The following is a 17325-nucleotide window of genomic DNA, read 5'->3' as shown; positions in this document are numbered from 1 at the left end:
AGCGTGCAAACGAGGGGCAAAGTGTCCCCTGCTTTTCAAGGCTGGGGTGCTCTGCACCTGTGTCCCTGGCCGGTCCCTCAGGCGAGGAGAGCGGGTGAGATTTAAGGGGGGGGGTGCGGATTTAGGTCCAGAGCCGGGGTGCTATCCTAATCAGAGCTCTGTTCATGGGTGCGATGTCACCACCACCTGGAAACTCCCTGGGGCCAGGAGCGAGCCAGCCTGTTTCCGCCCCCACCCCACAACGGACATCCGGCTCTTGGCACAATTTTGCCCAAAAAAATCTGCTGAATGAAGGATGAGCTAAGTCTTAGAAGAAGTGTGTCCTTGCGTTCTTGGGGGGAAAAAGAGGAAAAAAAAAAAGAAAGAAAGAAAGAAAGAAAGAAAGAAAGAAAGAAAGAAAGAAAGTAAGTAAGTAAGTCCCGGCTGAGTTCAGAGACATTCAAGATGGGAATTCTGGAATTCGCCACTTGTAGCCAAAAGCTATGACGGCTTTTTACAAAGACCCCGGGTTTGCCTCTGCGTCTGGCCACAGTTCCCGTCAATGTCGCTATTCAGGTTGGCCCTTCAACCGAAAGCCAGAGCTATCTCGGGAACGAGCCGGGGTTTCTTCCACTGGCCTGTAGGATTTTTATACCTCATAATCGTGGCTTTATTCAGCCGAATATAGTTTGCTAGAGCATCCGAAGCATTTGAGGCCTCACTATTTAAGCAAATGGGCAGACAGTCCTTGCCCTCAGACGCACACATGAAAAGAGGAGAGGCTGTATTTGAGCACATCCTAATTAAGGTGCCCCGCATACAGCAGCACAGGACTGGGGAAATTCCGTGCCCAAGTTCACTGCAAGGTTACGGTGCACGCTGTCCAGCCCTGGGGGTTCAGGGCGCACGGCTGGGCCTACGTCCTCCCGCGGCTTCCTCTGTAGGTAGGGACAGAGCTCACGGCTAACGTCTTCTGAACACAAACCGTGTGACCGCCTGCCGGCTCGGCCCTTCCTCGGTGTGCGGTCCCGTCTCCCCAGGAGGCACGATCAGCCCCATTTCACAGACAGGAAAACCGAGGCTCAGAGAGGCTAAGCTACCCGCCCAAGCTCACACAGCTGAGGGTCACACTGTCCTTCCGTGAAGCCCACGTCCTTGGTCGCCACTCAGGGTCCCGGTTTCAGGCTGGAGGGGCGGAAACTTCTCTCACAGTCTATCTTTATCCCCGCTCCATCTGCCATTATAGGTCAAGGCCTTGCCAGGCACCCTCAATAAACGCTTATTAAGTAGCTTACACAGATAAGCTGCTTTAGAGGAGACTTTCTGCGTGGTTGGCTGTGGAAACGGCGAGTCCTGCCAAGGGAAGTTGGGCGTCTTCCACCAAAAATAAAGAAACGAGTACAAAGGCTTCATTGGGTGGGTAACCGAGCATCTAAGGTGCCTTTGTGTGCGTTTGCTCTTTGAAAATGACCCTCTGGGGGTACCGGGGACATATGTGTTCAGAACACATCTGCTACAGGACCCTGGAGGCCCCAGGGTGAACGAGCAGCTGTAACAGGTGACCAGGGTTCACGAGGGGTCCCCGTACAGTAAGACTGGAGAAGCAGGTGCACTGCCTGTGTCAATCAGGGAAGCCTCCCTGGAGGAGGTGGGACGCCAGAGCTGTGTCTCCAGGAAGGAGAAGGCATGTGCCAGGTCGGACCCCACGCAAGGTAGGGAGTGCCACCACACCTGCCCGCTACTTCTCCGAGGGGTAAAGGGCCCGTTCGCCGAGCATCATGTGCCGGCGGCTGGCGGGAAGGAGCTCCCGTCCCTCTCTGCTTCCTCCCGGCAAACCGCCACAGAAGGAGTCTGTCGCTGTTACAGCTGGGGAAACTGAGGCACAAAGAAAGCCAGCGGTACGCCAGAGCACGCACCGCCAGTGACAGCACAGATGCCCCCCCCCCCCCCAGCCCAGGCGGCTGTGGCTTGGGCCCCTGGCGCCCCTCTCGGACGTGCTCTGAGAAGAGCCCTGTGATGAGATCAGGTTTCCGCAAAGAACAGCGGGAGAGCCAAGAGGCCAAGAGCGTCCCTCCCTCACGCTCCCCAAATCAGCCCTCGGGATCCGACGGGGGACTCACCCCTGCTGGGGTGACTGGAGTGCGGCCACAGGCCCTGCCTGCCAGGGACACGGGGAAGGCCGGACGGGCCCGAGTGCCAGCCCCCGCCCGCTTTCTCGTACCGCCGTGACCCCCGCTTTCAGGCAGGGAGACTGAGGCTCAGGGAGGGGAGGCAGCCTGCCCAGGGTCCCACTGCTGGAATGCGGCGGGCGGGCTATTCTCAAAGCCGGTGTGCGGGGCTCATGAGTGCAGGACTCCGAGCGGGGACACCCAGGGGGGTTTCCCTAAAGACAAGGGTGTGGAGCCCCGAAGACAGAGAAGAGGGACGGGCCAGCGGGAGAAACCGCAGTTCGCAGCCTCTCTCTCTCCCGGGCTCATGACCACACGGTCCTCACAGCTCCAGGCACAAGTGTGTTCTCTGCTTCCTGTTCTCGCCCCGAGGCTGCATCTCCCTCCTCAGGGGCCACCTGCTCAGGAGGCTGTCATCCCCGGCCCCGCCGGATGACAGCCAATGCCCCCGCTGTAAGCCCCGTGGCATCAGCTATTCCCCTGGGAAGACACACACACACACACACACACACACACACACACACACACACACACGCACCACTGCTCGTGGCAATGACCCCGCTGGACCTCCGTCCGGCCAGGTCCGCATGTCGTATCCCGGATGGGAGCAGAAAGGCGCTCCCGGGGGTCACGACCTACCTCGGTAACACAAGTTGTTCCTGCAGCCGCCTCCGTAGCTGGGCGGGCACTCGGAGCAGGGCCGGCCGGTTTTGTAGGGGGCTTCTCCAATCCAGTTCCCCCTGCGGACAGACCAGAAACACCATCGGGAGGGGGGGGCCGCCACCCCAGGGCCTGGGGCGCCCCCCTCTCCCCTCTCCCAGGCTGTCCGGGGGAGGAAGGAGGGCGTAGGCTTCCGGGCAGCTGCAAAGAGTCTAGAAAATTCTAGAAGAATCCCAGTCGTGTTCTGTCACGTCAGTGTGTGCGTCTACATACCCCTTCGGCCCCACACCTGCCCGTGTCCTGCCCTACACGACTCGGAACACCGCCGGCCACCCCCTACCCAGGCCCCAACGCCTTGGTGCTGGGAAGCTTCTGAGATCCCCCTCTTAAGCCACTTCTCAAAAGTTGGCAGAGGTTTCATCACAGTCTTTGGCCCCCCAGATGGGCTCGTCCCTCCCCACCAGCCAAGTCTGCCCCCCATCTAGGGTTCCACATTTCCTCAAAGACGAACCACTAACGTTTATGGCCTGATGGCTGGGTGCCAGGTCCTAGGCCGCTGCCCTGCGGGCGGACGATGGTCTTACTCCGCCAACAGGTCCTTGGAGTAAGCGTCCCCCCTGACACACGAGGCCATCAGGTTTCGGGATCCCCCGCTTCTGCCCCAACACCACCCCCGAGCCCACCCTGTCAGCCACCCCCCGGGTCTGGCGCCCGGGTCGGCGTCCTGAATGGCCAGCGGCTCGGACTCTTAGGAAAGAGGCCGCGGACGCCGCGGGGTGTGAGGCAGCAATCAAAAAGGCCCTCTGAACAGCCAACACTGTGGATTAATCTCGAACACACGGTGTTGAGCAGAAGACGCCAGGCTCGAAAGAGCCGATCTGCCTGGCCCGTTCCCGTGTGGGTCCCAACCGGACAGACTGACCGACGGGGAGGGACGCCGGAACGGTGGGCCCTCTGGGGAACACCCTGGGCCCCTATAAACACTCTCCGTCCTGAGCTGGATGCTAGTTCCATGGGTGTAGACGTATCATACGGACTGAACGTCTGCCTCCCCGCCGGCCGCTAATTCCCACGTTGAGGCCCTCACCCCCAGTGTGGAAACGGGGCTTCCCAGGAGGTAAGTGGGGTTCAACGAGGCCACAAGGATGGGGGGCCCTGAGCCACCAGGACTCGAGTCTTTATAAGAGGAGACACTAGGGCCCCCCCTCGCCCCCCATGCATGCACTGAGACGCCACACGAGAGCACAGGGAGAAGAGAATCACCAGAACCCGGCCTCGACCCGGGGCCCACAACCCCTAGAATGTGAGCCCCGAGTCCCCAGCCCCTGGCACTGGGTCGCGGCCGCCCGCACGGGCCGGTCCACGCAGACACGGGTGGGATTTATCGAGCCGCACGCTTAAGACTAGTGCGCACCGAGGACCCCGAATCGGTTTCCTAATGTGACAGATCATGAACACGGAATATTAAAAATAAAGGTCTCTCAATTATTAAAAAAAAAAAAAAAAAAAAAAAAAAGACTAGCGTGTACCATACAGACGTTTTTCCTTTTGGGGAAAAAACAACAAAAAAAAACGGCTAGAACCGAAAACAGGCAGCACTTTTCCCTGCTAAGATCTTCTGGCGGATTTTTTTTTTACACCAACAGCCAAATGGAATTATCCCTCACCCGCCACCTCCACCGGGCCGGGGTTGGCGGTGGGGGGGGGGGTCCCACCATCGTGGGCCCATCACTGGTCTTTGTCAGGCCTGCGCCTCCCCCCAGCGATGACCTAATCGGCCGGCCCTCATGCCTGCGGGCTGCTGAGACGCGGCCGGCACGGGCGTGCCAGATGCTTTCACCCAGAGTGGCTATTTTCTTCCCGACCTTCGCGATGCTGCCCCCCGCCCCCCGCCCCATGCCGCCTCCTCGCGGCCACTCCCGGCCCAAACCAAATAAGTGAGGTCATTTGTATTGCATTCGGTCACGGGGCAAGCACGCGCCAAGGGCACACCGTGTGCGCGGCTCGGTGCGAGGGTGGCGGCCAGCCCCGTGGCCAGCGTGCAAACCGCGGGCTCTCCGCTGGGAAGGTCGTGCTCTGAGATTCGGCACGTATGTGAGGGGCAAAGGGGGTGAATGAGTGAAGGGACCAGTGGCACGCCGACGGTATCAGCATGGCGTGAGGAAGAAGGGGGCTGCCGCACAGAGGTGCCACGCGTTCCTTCCCAGCAGGGGAAGCGTAAAAATGCGAAAACCAGGTCTAGCGTGACTTCGTTTGCTAGAATGCTGTCCGCTGCGTATTTTTAGAGAAGAAAAAAAGAGAGTATTGCCATGGCACACCCCACTGGTTGCCCGGTCAACAGCTATTCCCACTTCCTATTTGCTCGGACGGTCCCAGATGACCGGCCAAGCCAGTTAGGGCAATTTCACTGGTTAAAGCCAACTGGGGAAATCTTGCACCCCCCTCGTCTGTGAGTGGCCCGGTTCTGGCCAATGACGTGAGAAAGTGGGCCAGGGGTGAGGAACGCCTAAGAGAAAGCCCTTTTCTACCATTCTCTTCCCTTTAGTTTGGGGGGATGTGATGGCTGGTGCTCTGCAGCCATCTTGGAACCAAGAGGCTAGGACAGCACAGCCGGGAGACAGAAAGAGCTTGAGTCTTCGCCGATACTGCGGCGCTTTTCAGCTACACCGGATGCACCGATCGCTAGGTGTGTCGTTATGTGAACTCGTGAAGAGACTTCACCACTCAAGCCGATTTTAGCTGGGTCCTCCATGGCCCTTCCAGCCACGTCACGCGTTCTTACTTTGGAGAGTAATTGCACACGAGGTAGACCGCGTTCTCCCAAACGTCTCCCCACACGTTCATCCTCTGGCAGGTGTTCACAGCACAGCCGACCTTGTTGGTGGCGGCCCAGACTATCTGAAAAGAGGACAGTCGTGTGTCAGAGTTAAGGACGAGCCAACACGACGTGACCTCGATCTACAGGCTGCTGGTGCTAAAGGGGTATGATGTGGAGCGGGGAAGGACCAGATTTTTCTTTCCCCAACCCCCCGAAGATCCCTCAGCTTCCGTACTCGGGTCACAAACACCAGCCCGGCCCGCCGGCAACACCTGGAGTTAACGCCACGTCAAAGAAAACAGTTGCGGCAACGACAGCGCAGAGTCTCCCGGCTGGGTGGCTGTCCTGCGCGGCCAGGTGAGTGAAGGGGTTCGGGGGGCGCCGGGCTGAGGGGGCAGCCGGCGCCTGGAGCGTTACCTGCGTGTAGTGGGTACACATGGGCCCGGAGCACCTCTCCGGGCACCAGGGGTCGCACTCGTGGGGGTAGGGGTACGTGTAGTGCTTCACCTCGTCATACCAGGACTGCACGTGGAAGCCGGGAGAACGGTACCTGCGGGGGCAGACCAGCCTGTCACGTCCCGGCCCCCGCACCCCCAGCAGACAGAGGCCACGGCTCCCAGCGCCGCAGATCCCGCCCGGCGCCTGTATCACTGCCGAGAACCCCAACGTGCAAGGGCTCCCCTCGCAAGGGTACCCCCGGGGTCCCCCTGGGCGCCAGGAGAGTCCCTGGGGGGCCCACATGCCACCTATGTGAGCAGGAAACGTCCGCCCGGCCCCCAGCGAGCCATTCTTTACGTTACAATCAAGTGTACATTTGGGAAAATATACGTGGCCCCTGAGCCCCACATGTCCCAGATGCCGCTTAAAACACAGGTTGACGGGGCGCCGGGGTGGCTCAGCCGGTTAAGCCTCCGACTTCGGCCCGGGGTCATGATCTCACAGTTCGTGAGTTCGGGCCCCGCGTCGGGCTCTGGGGCTGACGACTCGGAGCCTGGAGCCTGCTTCCCGTTCTGTGTCTCCCTCGTTCTCTGCCCCTCGCCCGCACATGCTCGCACTCTTTGTCAAAAATAAATAAACTTAAAAAATAAAAATTAAAAAAGTAAAGCAACAACACAAGTTGATTTCAGGCGCTGAGTCCGTTTAAGGTCAGGGCAGAGAACAACAGTGGGTAACTGTACGGGTAAGGCCCGGATAGGACCTCCGCAGCGGCGGGGAAGGTCTCAAAGCCGGGAGATGGCTGGCTCCGGGGGGGGCGCGGGTCCCTGACACCCCCAAACAAGAGCCCGGAGGCTCTCGTTTCCACGCGGTCACGGCTGGCCGCACTCCTGCCGGGGACCCCAGGACTCAGATACGAGGCGGAAGAGGAATTCAAGACGCAGGAAGCGGCAGGTAGAGCTCTGCAGTCACGTGGGCAGACCCTTTGGGGAACTTCCTGTTTAGGGTTTTATCACCCGAGCCCTCCCTTGCCCCCGGGCGGAGGGCACGCCTGTCCCCACCCGGTCATCACCCTTGCTGGCCACTGCTCCGTCCGCTGGGTTGGCATCATTTTCTCCTGACCGGGAGAGAAAATAAACTGGATGTAAATCCCCAGTCACCGTCACCAGCAACTATAAACAAAGCGGGTTTGATAAAGAGGAAAGGCAAGAGGGGTCTGGCCGCGTCCACGAGCGCCGCGGTGAGCGGGCAGTTGGAGGTCTTGGAACACTGTCAGAACCCACAGCGAATGGTGGCGGTCAGCGACGTGGCCGGGGAAACGGCCTCTCTCCCGAGGGCCCACGTAGGAAAAGACGCCCGTGGCCACACAGCCACGGAGCGAAGGGACACTCTGGCCCGCCCGTTTCCCCGGAGCACTATGGCCGGGCTGCCGCGGGGTCCCGGAGAACGAGGGGCTCTTTGGGAAGGCAGGTGGGCACGACGCACCCAGGAGGGGCGAGACCTTTGCGCCCTCTGCACTGTCACACCTCCCAGGGGGCCTGATGCAGCTACGGCGGAGGCTAGGTCCCAGGATGGAGGGGCTCACTTTGGGCCTGTCCGCTGGGCGGCCCGAAGGCAGCCTTTGCGACGACAGCCGGGACGGCTACGGAAGAGAAAACCTGCCTGACGTCGTCTGAGGAGGGAGGAAAAAGGATGAAAGGCTGTCCTGGCCACCGCCTCGACTGTGTAAAAATATGCCGGCCCACAGCCAGATGCTACGCCAGAGTCAAGTGCGGGCGGCTGAGCCGGGGCCGTGGGATGAAGGGCTTCCTGCCTGTCGACGTTGTCTTTTCGTGCGATCGGAGGACAGATTTTATCAAAACCAGAATTCACCCAAGGACAAAAAAAAAAGTGTGAATTCGCTTCCGTGAAGTCACGTGTCTGAGCCCCTCGTGACACCTGCTCGGATTCTGTCCCAGGAGAGCACGTGGCCTAAGGGAAGGGTACTGCTCGTGGCCACGCTGAACCCGAGAGCCGGGAGCCATCTGGGCTGCAAGTCGGGCCAACCCCGACCCGTCCTTCGAGGGGACGCTTCAAGTCCAGTCCAACTTGTCAACGGTAGAGGCAAAGCCCAAGGGGGCCCTGAGCCCCTGGCTGGCTCTGGGTCCGGGCCTGGAGGACATCGCCCAGCTGGGCAGCGGGTCTGCGCTGGCCCAGAAGACACGTCCCCCGCCCCCCCACCCCCACCCCGTCCTCTAAGGAAACCAGCCGTCAGCCGGGCAGGGGCTCGGCCGTGCACCCAGCTGACCCTGGGGAGGCCAGGGGCGACACGTAACAGACCACTGTCAAGAGCCTCCTCCAGGCAAGGGGGCCTTGGCCGTGAGAGCCGGCCTGCCCCGGACGAGGAGGGGAGGAGGAGGGCAGCCGCTCGCGAGGCGGAGCCTGGCTGGCCCTGGAGAATGAGCAGGACTCAGACATCCCAGGGCGGAGAAGACACTCTGGCCCGTCCCTGCAAGCAACGTCCCTGCGTTCCCAGCTCACCCAGTCGGCTCCCTCAGGAATCCTTTCAAGGACACGGAACGGAAGAGCCCGGCTCCAGAAAGCCCGAGCCCGGCGATCGGCGTCTGGACCGCCGAGCAGGCTGGACGTGACAATGGACCGTGGCGGCCAGTTCACAAGTGAGGGCGGGACCGCGGCGGCTCTTACCTGCCCCAGTGGACGGCCAGGTTCTGCCCAAGGGACACCAGCAGACCGGTGGGCCCGTGCTCCCAGATGCACTCGTGAGCCCACGCCGCGGCCGACCTCTCCAGCTCCTCGTCCCAGGTCTGCAGGGGGAGAGGGCACAGGGGAGGCCAGGGTCAGGCACGGTGTCAGGACCGAGCCTGCGGCGACACCCCCACTTGGGCCCCAGGTGGAGCCGCGGGCCGGGGCTCAGCCCCTTGGACACCGGGTTCTGTGCACACGTCGGACGGGTTCCTGAGCCGGCAAGGGGAGAGCAGCAGGTCAGCCAGGAGCCCAGAGAAGCCGGGCCTCCAGCCGTCCTCACAGCTCCTGCCCGGGCTCGGACTTGCCGGGGACGCCGGGCAAGCCCGTGGCACGGCCTCCCGGCCTCTGCCAACTGCCGTTGGCCTCGTCCCCGCCATCGGGCAGATACAGCGGCCTGCGGGGCAGGCAGGGGCTGTCCCCTCTCTGCAGAGCCCCAGCCCCTGGCACACAGTAGGTGATCACTGAAAGACCGTCGGCCAGAGCCCCGGGACGTGGCCGGGAACGCGAGGCTGCGGGACCCCGGTACGGAACCCCCGCCAAGCTGAGCGCCTCCCCGGCCTCCCGCCCTGCCACCTCTTTCCAGCCTCAGTGACACAGAGTCCCGAACAGCCAGGGGCATTCAGACGTCAGACTCCTCTGTTGCCGACAGCGCCCTGCCTTTAGTGCCCACCGAGCACTGTGCCGCTTCTGCCTGGGGTCCTTCTCCAACGCCCAGGCACGGCCCAAAGGGGGACGGGAGCTGACATCGCAGAGGCCACACGCAGTCAACAGGGGACGGGCCTGCCTTCGGGCGGGTGACCTGCCTGCTGATGCCCTTTCCTTAGCAGATCTGAGCCCCCGCTCCCACCATGAGACGCCCCCCGTAGCGTACCATGATGTCTGGATTTACGGGTCACCCCCTCCCAAATACACTACGGGACCAATGTGGTGACTCCTTCTCCAAGCAGTGGACCACCCAATGCTCCGGGAAGGAACAGACACCATGCGCCGGGTGGGGGGGACACAGTGGGGACGGGTGGCAGCTCGCACCGAGACCTCTCTGGAAGCGGCCAGCTGGCTAAGGTCCTTCCCGGAGCCCAGGGGGGCAGGGCAGAGCCTGTGCAGGCGCGGACCCCGCCCTGAGGGGTTTCTCAGAAGCTTCTCAGAAGCTCACTGTTTATTCTGAGCAGCGTGAACCCTGTGTGCCTTTGGTCCGGGGCCATAACATCTTCTACAACTCAGCGGGGAGGCGTGCGGGGAGGGCGAGGCCATGCCTGGCAGACCTCGGGGGTCAAAGGCGTCTGAAATTCTGGCTGCAGACAGGCAGACTCCACACGTGGTCTGCAGCAGGCCGCGGCCAAACGGGGACCCAGCCCTCCCCGCCCCTGCATCCGAGGCCTCCTCCTGGGGCCTGCCCTTCACCTCCCAACCGCCCCTCGGCTCCGGCCGTGCCCGGCACGTAGTAGGGCCTCAGAACGATGCTTCCCGAACAGAGGGGCGCAGGGCTGGCAGTCAAGGCTGTGACCGTGTGCGACACCCTCTACTGCTCAGTGCCCCCCTGCCACGGCGGCGTCGCAGGCCACGACTGTCGCCCCGGCATGACGCACGCGTGCCTGGGTGAACGCAGGCAGGGCGGGCCCGGCCCCCCGCTCACTCCAGCCCTCACGGGTCCCCTCCAGTCCCCACCTTGCCCCTCACCCCCCGCTCAGCCTATGCTTTCCCAGCTGAAGACGAGCCCCGCCGACCAGTCCACATCTCGTGGAAGGAAGGACACAGGTGAATACTCTTTACCCCCCAAAGGGGTGACTGGCGGAAGAAAGACGGAAAGAACAGGGCCGTGAGGGCACCGGGGAGAGTGTTCGTGTTGCGTGAACCTGGGTGTGGGGCCCCGCGCCGCCCCTTGCTGGCTGTGTGACCGTGGACGAGTGGCTTCACCTCTCTGTGCCTCTGTTTCCCCATCTCGTAGGGGGGCTGGTGGTGCCTGCTGGTATAGGATTTGGGGGGAGGCTGAACGAGCAGGCATCCAGCCCCCAGGTGAGGTGCAAGGTGGCTCTCAGTAAACACTACAGGAGCATTAAGGAAATTCACTTTCTCAGGCACCTACCCTGCCCCCGCCCGGGGCAGTGCACTTGCCAGGGAATGGTATCAGCACCATTTTCTGATTTGATTGTCACCAGTAGCCCTTGGGGTAGGTTTGATTTTCCCATTGCTGCAGACAAAAAAAAACAAAAACAAAAACAAAAAACAACCTTGATGCTAAGAGAGGCTAGGTAACTTGCCTAAGGTCACACAGCGGGAAGTTACAACTTTACCAGCCCAGCTTTAACTGGCGTCCAAGGTTGGGGATGGGGGGTCTCACACTTGCTCTGCACACTGTCACCAAGTGCCAGTCCTGCTCCACTAAAGTAATAATAGCTACTAAATTGATAACAGCAACGATATGTCAACACATATTTGGTACTCGTGCATCATCTCATTGACTCTTCTCAACCACCCTAGGAAAAGGGGACTTTTACTGTCCCCGTAGTGCAGGCCAGGAAACGTTCACACAGAGAGGCTAACTAATCTGCCTGAAGTCACACAGCTACCAAGCCAGGAAGGCTGGCTCCGGAGCCTGTCCACTTATAAAACCTCAAAAGAGGGTGCCTGAACTCTTTGGAGATTGAAAATCCACCTTCCGGGGCACCTGGTTGGCTCAGTCGGTTAAGCATCGGACTCTGGATCTCGGCTCAGGTCAAGGTCTCACAGTTCGTGAGCCCCGCGTCAGGCTCTGTGCTGACAGCATGGAGCCTGCTTGGGGTTCTCTCCTCCCCCGATCCCATCTCTGCCCCTCCCCCCAACCCGCGCTCTCTCTCTCTCTCTCTCTCTCTCTCAAAATAAATAAATAAAAACAAAACCACCTTTCAATGCTGAGGCTATTTCAAGGGACCGCAGCTCAAAGCCCCGGCAGGCAGGGCTGAGCCAGAAGCTAGATTTTCAAGACGTTTTCTCGAATTATTGCCTCTTGCTTGTGTGGAAGCAGGATGCACAGAGGGGCAGCACCGGGGAGAGACTGGGACTCGTGCCTCCTTCCCTGCCTCGTGGCCCTGCTCAGAGGTGGCCCCGACCACACCCGTGAAGGCTCAGCTTCCCTGAAAGGCCGTGTAGACCCAAGGACCCAGACCCCAGCTCCAATCCTGAAGTCATGCGAGTAAACAAACACGAAAACACGCAGGCCCGTTCCAGGCTGCACTGGGACCCTCCCTGCTGCGTAGCTAAGCCCTGCTCACTTGCGCTGAATCTCCCACAAGGCCCCTGGGCAAGCACGGGGCAGTGACGAAAAGACCAGCATAAACCTAGCCTATTCCCAAAAGGAGGCAGGAAGCAGACGGGATCCCGGGGGTTTGGGGCTCAGTCAAGCTTCAGGCCAAGGAAAATTCTCTGCTCCCTGGCGGGCACCACACAGGGCCCTGGGGTGGGGAGGGGCACGGGAGGAAGACGGACCTATCCAGAGAGGTAGAGAGTGTCCCTTCCCCACAGGGACCAAGGCCAAACCACCAGGTCCTGGGAAGGATGGGGGAAGAGTCCACACCCAAAGCCACAAAGAAATCCGCTCTAATTCTCGACGGCTTTAACCCTAAAAAGGTCTGCATCAGCTGTCTCATACATCGGCATTTTGAAAGGGTGCCCACTCTTCCTCCTAAGATTAGCACAAACCCCGGGGCGCCCGGGCGGCTCAGCCGTTCAAGTGTCCGACTGTTGGCTTGGGCTCAGCTCGTGATCTCAGTTTGTGAGTTCGAGCCCTGTGTCGGCCTCTGTGCCGACGGCGTGGAGTCTGCTTGGGATTCTCTCTCTCCCTCTCTCTGCCCCTCCCTGGCTCACTCCTTCTCTCTCAAAACAAAACAAAACAAAGATTAGCACAACCCCTTCCGAGTAAATGCCTGGGTGGTTTTCTTGAGGGAAGACAGAAATGGTTTCGTAACAAACTCCCAGAGGACAGCCGTGCTCAGGGGTGCTCTGCCCACACGGCTAGCCTTTCATGTGCCCTCTAGCCGGGGTTGGGCCACCTCGGGAGGGCACAGACGGTGACGATGAGGGGTTTGCAGGCACGCGGGATGATCCCTGACCACGAGGGCCTCCTACGTCACGGCACAAGGCACCATGAAAAGGGACAGTGAAGTCCAGGGGAGGGAGACGAGCCGGGTACTGAGCGACAGTTGCTTACGACGGGATAAGGCATGAGGTGGGGACCAGACTCCTGGGGGACAGAGGGCCTGCAGCATCTTCGGGGGACCCCGAATGGCCTCTCAGGACAGAGGAGCTCCTGATCAGAGGCCCCGAGTGCCAGGCCTGAGCACGTGGGCTCCACCCTGGGCACACAGGGGCCTGGAGGCTTCTGGGCAGGAGACAAACCTCGTGAAAGTCAGGAAGGTAAAAGGAAGCAGGGTTCAGGATGGGCCAGCGGGGGCCACATGGGAGGTGAAAAGCCCCAGGGCTAGTTGAGGTGTCAGGGAACAGGCACAGAGGATGGAAAATGCTGGAGAGGCCGTGGATGCCGGCAGGGGCCGTGCGGGTGCCAGGGTTTAAACGGAGTGCGGAGAGGTGGCTTTGAGCCTGGGTCCCGCAGTCGGTTCTGCCACGACCAGCTCTGACCTGGGGCCTCAGTTTCCTACTCTGTGAAATGGGAGGACAGCAGCAGCTACTTGATGGGGCTGGGGCGACCGGAAGCGGTGCGGGCAGGAATGGAGAGGCGGGCGGGGAGGCAGGGCTGGAGGCACGGACTTGGGAGAGCCGGCTAACCTTCTACTCCTCCGTGTCGGATTTCCCCAAGGTCACGGGGGACCCTCCACTGTCCCCCGTCTGCCAGCCCGTCACCAACAGACACCCCATCCCTCACGGACTCGGCCCCCCGCTGCTGCTCCGACAGAGCAGGGTGGCCCGAGACCGGCCGGGGACCAAGCTGCGGCGTGACACCAGTGACCAGGGCCCCGGGGTGAGCACCTGTGGCCCGCACTTTACGTGACGTCATCACGCCGTCCCAGAGCCGTGAGAGGAGGGACTCTCGAAGTGGAGGCCGAGGCTCCCACTGGCTGGGGACACATCACGGCCACACGCAAGGAGGCAGTGGAGCTGGGAATGGGCTCACCAAAGCCCAGCCCTTAGACGGCCTCGAGGACGGGCCAGCGGGGAGCCACGGGCGGGACCCGGGCCGGGCTGCTTCACGGGGAACTCACGAGCGCTGTCTGGGTGCGAAGGACGGAGGCGGGGGGTGGGGGGGGGGGGCTCTCTCGCCAGGAGACCCCGAGCCTGTCCCCGCCCCCGCCCTCGGGACAAGAGCAGGTGCAGCCCAGGCCCCCCCGCGGGAGCGCGGCGCTTACCATGTACTCCATGTTGGAGGCCGGGGGGTGCACCTGGCCCCGCAGCTTGTTGTGAAGCATGAGGATCTCCTCCTTGTCCGACCTGGGAATGGCCCTCCGGACCCGGGAGTGGGGCTTGTCCTGCTGGTATTTACCGAGCAGCTCCTTCAAGTGGGTGACGTTGGGCAGGAAGAAGCCCTGGGCCCCGCAGACCAGCAGCAGCAGCCCCAAGGGCACGACGCCGTTCAGGACGCAGCTCATGGCGCCAGGCAGGCCGCGGGCACCGGGGCGACGAGGCGGGCTGGGCTCCCGAGGCGGTGCTGGGGCGCGAGAGCTCTGAAGGGAAGCGGAGGGCGACAGGGACATCAGTCAGTATGAGACCGGCGACAGCGCGGGCTCGAACGGGGCAGAGAGCGGGACGGCCATCGCTCGCCCCACCCTGCAGACGTGAAAACCGAGGCTCGCGGAGGCTCAATAGCCAAGGATCCCCGCCCCCCCACAGACCGTGATCCTCGTCCTGGCTTGTCGTCCGGTCCGAGAGGACAAGGCAGGGCTGGAGGGTGTGTGTTTGCTCACCGGGCAGAGTCGGTCAGTGACCGGGACCTTTACTGGGCATCTATCTCTGCGCCAGACCCCGGGACGCAAAGATGGAGAGGACCCTGTGCGTCGCCTCAGGGAGCTCCCACTCGGGCTGGGGACAGAGGCGAGGAAACCCACAGTCGCCCCCGGCGGGGCGGACAGCATGAGGGACGCCGACCCGCCCCGGGCCCCGAGAGGCTCCGCCCTTGCCTCAAACCTCCTCTGGTCTCCCCCGACATGAGCAGTAACCAGTTCTCACCCATCGGGTTGGCTGGGTCTGCCAGGGGCACGACGCAGGGGGCAGGGAGGGACGGGAGGCACAGCCTGGAACCCAGGAGCCATGGGAACGGGGCAGTTCCCACTCTGACCCTGGAAACTCTCCAGGGTCCTGACCGAGCCTTGCTGCAGACAGAAATAGCCGCCATCCGGCAGGGAGGCCCGGCTCTCTCTGGATCTTTCCCTCCCGGGGAGTTCCCTCTGGGGCAGAGCCCCGGAGACCGGATGGCACGTCAGTCCAGTAACGTAGACCCCCCGGGGTCCCGACCTCTCTCCCAGGTTAGTGGCGTCACCATATATGAACATTTCCCAGCTGCAGAAGGCTGGCTGACAGAGATGCCAAGATGCTGACCCTGAACTGCCATCGAAGACGGAATGAGAGCAGAGACTGACGTCACAGAGCGCCCACCGGGCGTCACGACCGCACCGGGTCTGTGCGCCCCGGCAGCTCGAGGGCCAGGGCGCCCCCGCAGGCGCGAGGCGTGAATCGCTCGTATGAATCAACCGTGACTCGCCCGAAGCCCCGGGTAGGGTCAAATCACCCGGGGGCCCCACTCAAATGACTCCCGCACGGGGACAGGTAAACACACCGTGGGGCACTGGGCCCCAGGATCACACAGCAGGGCAAAAGGAACGACCCAGGGCCGTGTGAGCGTCAGCATAAACAAATCCCAAATATGACGTCGGGTTAGATAAGTAAGTTGTAGCGGGGCGCCTGGGTGGCTCAGTCGGTGGAGCGTCCGACTTTGGCTCAGGTCAGGATCTCAAGGTTCATGACCTCAACCCCTGCATCAGGCTCTGCGCTGACAGCTCGCAGCCCGGAGCCCGCTTCGCATCCGGTGTCTCCCTCTCTCTCTGCCCCTCCCCTGCTGACACTCTATCTCTCAAAAATAAATACACGTTAAAGAAAAAGAAAAAAAAAAAAAAGAATGGGGCCTCCTGTGCCCAGAGCTCATAGGCTGGTCCTTCTCTGCCTGGCCCCCATGAGAATCCGTGCCCGGGAGACGCAGACTTGCCCCAGGTTGGGCCACTCACAGCACCTCGTGGGCAGCATGCCCAGGGCACTGTTGGTTCTGAAGGTGTTTGGGCCTTGCCGGAGCTCGGGGGGCCTGGGGGGCCTGGGGGTCCCCACTGGGGAGGGGCAAGGCCCGGGTCCTAATGCTCCAGCAAAGCCTGTGCTGCAGGGGAACCACAGGGACAGCAGGGCTGTGGCGCTGTCCCCAGACCCACAGGCTGAGGCCCCCAGCACCTCAGAGTGTGGCTGTGCTTGGAGGCAGGGCTTTAAAGAGGTCGTGAAGTTAAGACGAGGTCACTAGGCGGACCCTGACCCAATCTGACTGCTGTCATCGTAAGAGAAGGAATGAGGAAGCAGACAGCCACGGAAAGAGGCCTCGGGAGAAACCCACCCGGCCCACCGGGGCCTCGGACCCCGAGCCTCCAGAACGCGAGAACTGTTGTCGGAGCCGCTGGCCGGTGAGGCCTGGTCACGGCCGCTGTGGCAACCTCGCACGTGTGCACCAGGCAATAAATGGATGAAGGGGATTCCGTTCCTGATTTCCCGCCGGCCGCTGCACGGAAGGAGGCAAGGGGGGCACGGTAAATCAGGAGGCCGAGCCCCACTTCCCGGGGCCCGTGCGCGGCATCCGGCCTCCGCGGCCCCAACAGCTCAAATCACAACGGGAGGGCCGCGACGCTTCCGCCCCTCTCCCACCCACAATCAAAAAATTAAACCGGTTTTTCAAACGAGACACATGCGCTGTCCAAGGCTGCTTGAGGCTTCCCGGTGACAGGCGCGCTCCCCGACCGACCCAGGAGGCTGACGCTGATGAGACCTACCTCTCGACGACTCGTCTTACCCACCCGATGAGCCAGGGGTTTGGGCTCTACTGCGCCCATTTCACAGGGGAGGAGACTGAGGCCTCTGCGGTTTCAGGAAGTACCCAAAGTCATACAACAGGGGAGCAGACACCGTGGGCTTGGGACACAGCCCTTCCCTTGCCCTGCCCTGCCTCCCCGAGGGTGGGCTTTCTGGAGGAGTTTCCGGCCCCACCCTGCCAGGGACAGGCCCCGCGACAGCCCAGCCTCAACTCACAACCCTCTTTCCACTGGCCTCTGGGTCTGACGGTGGTTCCTGGCCATGAGAAGGCGCCCATGTGTCACCCCCCAGGGGACTAAAACCTTTACATCACGGTGACCCTTCACCAAAATGCACCTCCATCACCAGCTCTGGTGGCCAGCCAAGCCCCATCTGCCAATGTGCCCTTGATGGCCCCGTGCCAAGCTGACCTCCGACCCCCTGGCACGGACAGATGCTCTCTGATCCGGACCCCTGATTCTCCTGGGGTTGCTA

General features: G+C 61.8%; 1 protein-coding gene across 1 annotated transcript in view; it reads right to left on the bottom strand.

Moving 5' to 3' along the window:
• Nucleotides 1-17325, bottom strand: part of CRISPLD2 (cysteine rich secretory protein LCCL domain containing 2) — a 59364-nt gene that overhangs the window by 30797 nt on the left and 11242 nt on the right. Inside the window, exons 2-6 of the mRNA XM_078439117.2 lie at nt 14142-14456; nt 8746-8864; nt 6043-6175; nt 5590-5705; nt 2787-2887 (exon numbers count right to left, since the gene is read on the bottom strand). Of these exons, the coding sequence (XP_078295243.1) occupies nt 2787-2887; nt 5590-5705; nt 6043-6175; nt 8746-8864; nt 14142-14381 (709 nt within the window). The 5' untranslated portion in view covers nt 14382-14456. The remainder of the gene's footprint in view (nt 1-2786; nt 2888-5589; nt 5706-6042; nt 6176-8745; nt 8865-14141; nt 14457-17325) is intronic.

Source organism: Panthera onca, chromosome E2 (genome assembly GCF_046562875.1).
Source record: "Panthera onca isolate mPanOnc1 chromosome E2, mPanOnc1 haplotype 2, whole genome shotgun sequence".
NCBI lineage: Eukaryota > Metazoa > Chordata > Mammalia > Carnivora > Felidae > Panthera > Panthera onca.
The sequence above is the reverse complement of the archived record's forward strand: the minus strand, read 5'-3'. Positions and strand labels throughout refer to the sequence as shown.